Here is a 1,510-nt window from a genome sequence, read left to right as displayed (position 1 = left end):
GGTTCCAGGAATTGAACTCAGGTTCTCGGGCTTATAAGCAAGTACCTTTACCTGCCGAGCCATCTCACTGCCCTTATTCTTATTTATTCTCAGCCAGAGTCTTGCTATGTAGTCTAGGCTGTCTTGAATCTCACGATCCTTCTGCCTCAGCCGGGACTAACACCNTTCAACAGGCATCCTCCTGAATATTCTCTTGAGCTTTTAGACAAATAGAGTTTTTCCCGTTTGTGTTCCAGAGATCCTTGTAAGTCTAGACCTCTGTGGCCCTTAACTTCCTGCATTGACAAAAATCTGTTGTCATAGCCCCCCTGAATGTTGTCTGTTGGGACTTCTGCATCAGATAGGCCAGGTTGCAACAGGCAGTGTTGGGCTCAGATTCCCTTACTGATGGGTGCTCATAAGGGACACTAAGAGCAAGTGAAGGCTGTATTCTGAGTTGTCATCTAGTCAGGAATCCTTGCATTCTACAACATGTGTTAGGCTCCTGTCTGTGTCTAGTATATCTATGTGTCTAGACCACACCCCCTCCCCGGGTGACCACACCCCCTCCCCAGGTGACCTCACCCCCTCCCCTAAAAGAAAGCCAGCTGAGTGCCAGCATTCATCTTTCCACTGCCACCTCACAATCTGTCACCACACCTGACTGTACCCTTAAACTGTGAGCCAGATGAACCCACCCTTCCTTCCTTTCTTCCTTCCGCAAGCTGCTCTTGTCAGGTGCTCTGTCACAGCAGTCCTGCTGTCCTGTAGCCTGCATTCCATCCATCTCACAGTTCTGGTGACATTCACTCACTTGGGGCTTCTGCTTCGGGTCCCATCGTCATGGATGGGTTTGGGTTTGGGTCTCCTGCTGACATTCATCCAGCCACAGCAACTCTGATGGGCTGTGAGCCTGGTCATGAACCAGCCGTTCTCAATCCAGGCCATCTCCAGCTTAGTGACCTGCTTTTGTCCTTCTTAGTGGTGGGTAGGGGGGACCCTCCAGGATTCAAGAGCCACTTTNATCCATTAATGGGGTTTCCAGCTCATGAGTCATGAGGGGAAGGAGGACAGGCCCCCAACCCACCTCAGGCTCGTCTGGGTGTTGTGCAGGGATGGTGTAGCCAGGTGAGCTCCGCAGTAGCCCGTGTTTGTGGTTTCCTCAGAGAGACCATCAGTACCTCATCCCGGAGTCCGTGGACCTGGAGTGTGTGAGGTACTGCATCGTGTACGACAGCAACACCAGTTCCCTGGAGCTGTGCATACGGCGGCAGCTGGAGGAGGAGGAAGAGGAGGAGGAGGTAGAAAAAGAGGACAAGGAGGAGGACACTGGTAATTTTTATCTTTTTGGTGGTGTTTGAAAAAGGGTCTCTCAAGCCGAGTTGTGAGGGTACACACCCTTAGCCCCAGCTGGAAAACCTCCCTCTGCTTTCTGAGTGTACTCTGCCGACTGAGCCTGCCCAGTAGACAAATAATAGTGGACAGTGCGTATTTCTTATTTCTGTGTGGCTGTGACCACATCACCTGAGGA

At 51.5% G+C, this 1,510-nt stretch overlaps 1 protein-coding gene across 1 annotated transcript in view; it reads left to right on the top strand.

The window, feature by feature from the left end:
* Positions 1-1,510, top strand: part of Styxl1 (serine/threonine/tyrosine interacting like 1) — a 35,179-nt gene that overhangs the window by 15,198 nt on the left and 18,471 nt on the right. The window contains exons 3-4 of the mRNA XM_029477807.1: positions 237-244; positions 1,146-1,304. Of these exons, the coding sequence (XP_029333667.1) occupies positions 237-244; positions 1,146-1,304 (167 nt within the window). The remainder of the gene's footprint in view (positions 1-236; positions 245-1,145; positions 1,305-1,510) is intronic.

This window comes from Mus caroli, chromosome 5 (genome assembly GCF_900094665.2).
Source record: "Mus caroli chromosome 5, CAROLI_EIJ_v1.1, whole genome shotgun sequence".
NCBI lineage: Eukaryota > Metazoa > Chordata > Mammalia > Rodentia > Muridae > Mus > Mus caroli.
The sequence above is the reverse complement of the archived record's forward strand: the minus strand, read 5'-3'. Positions and strand labels throughout refer to the sequence as shown.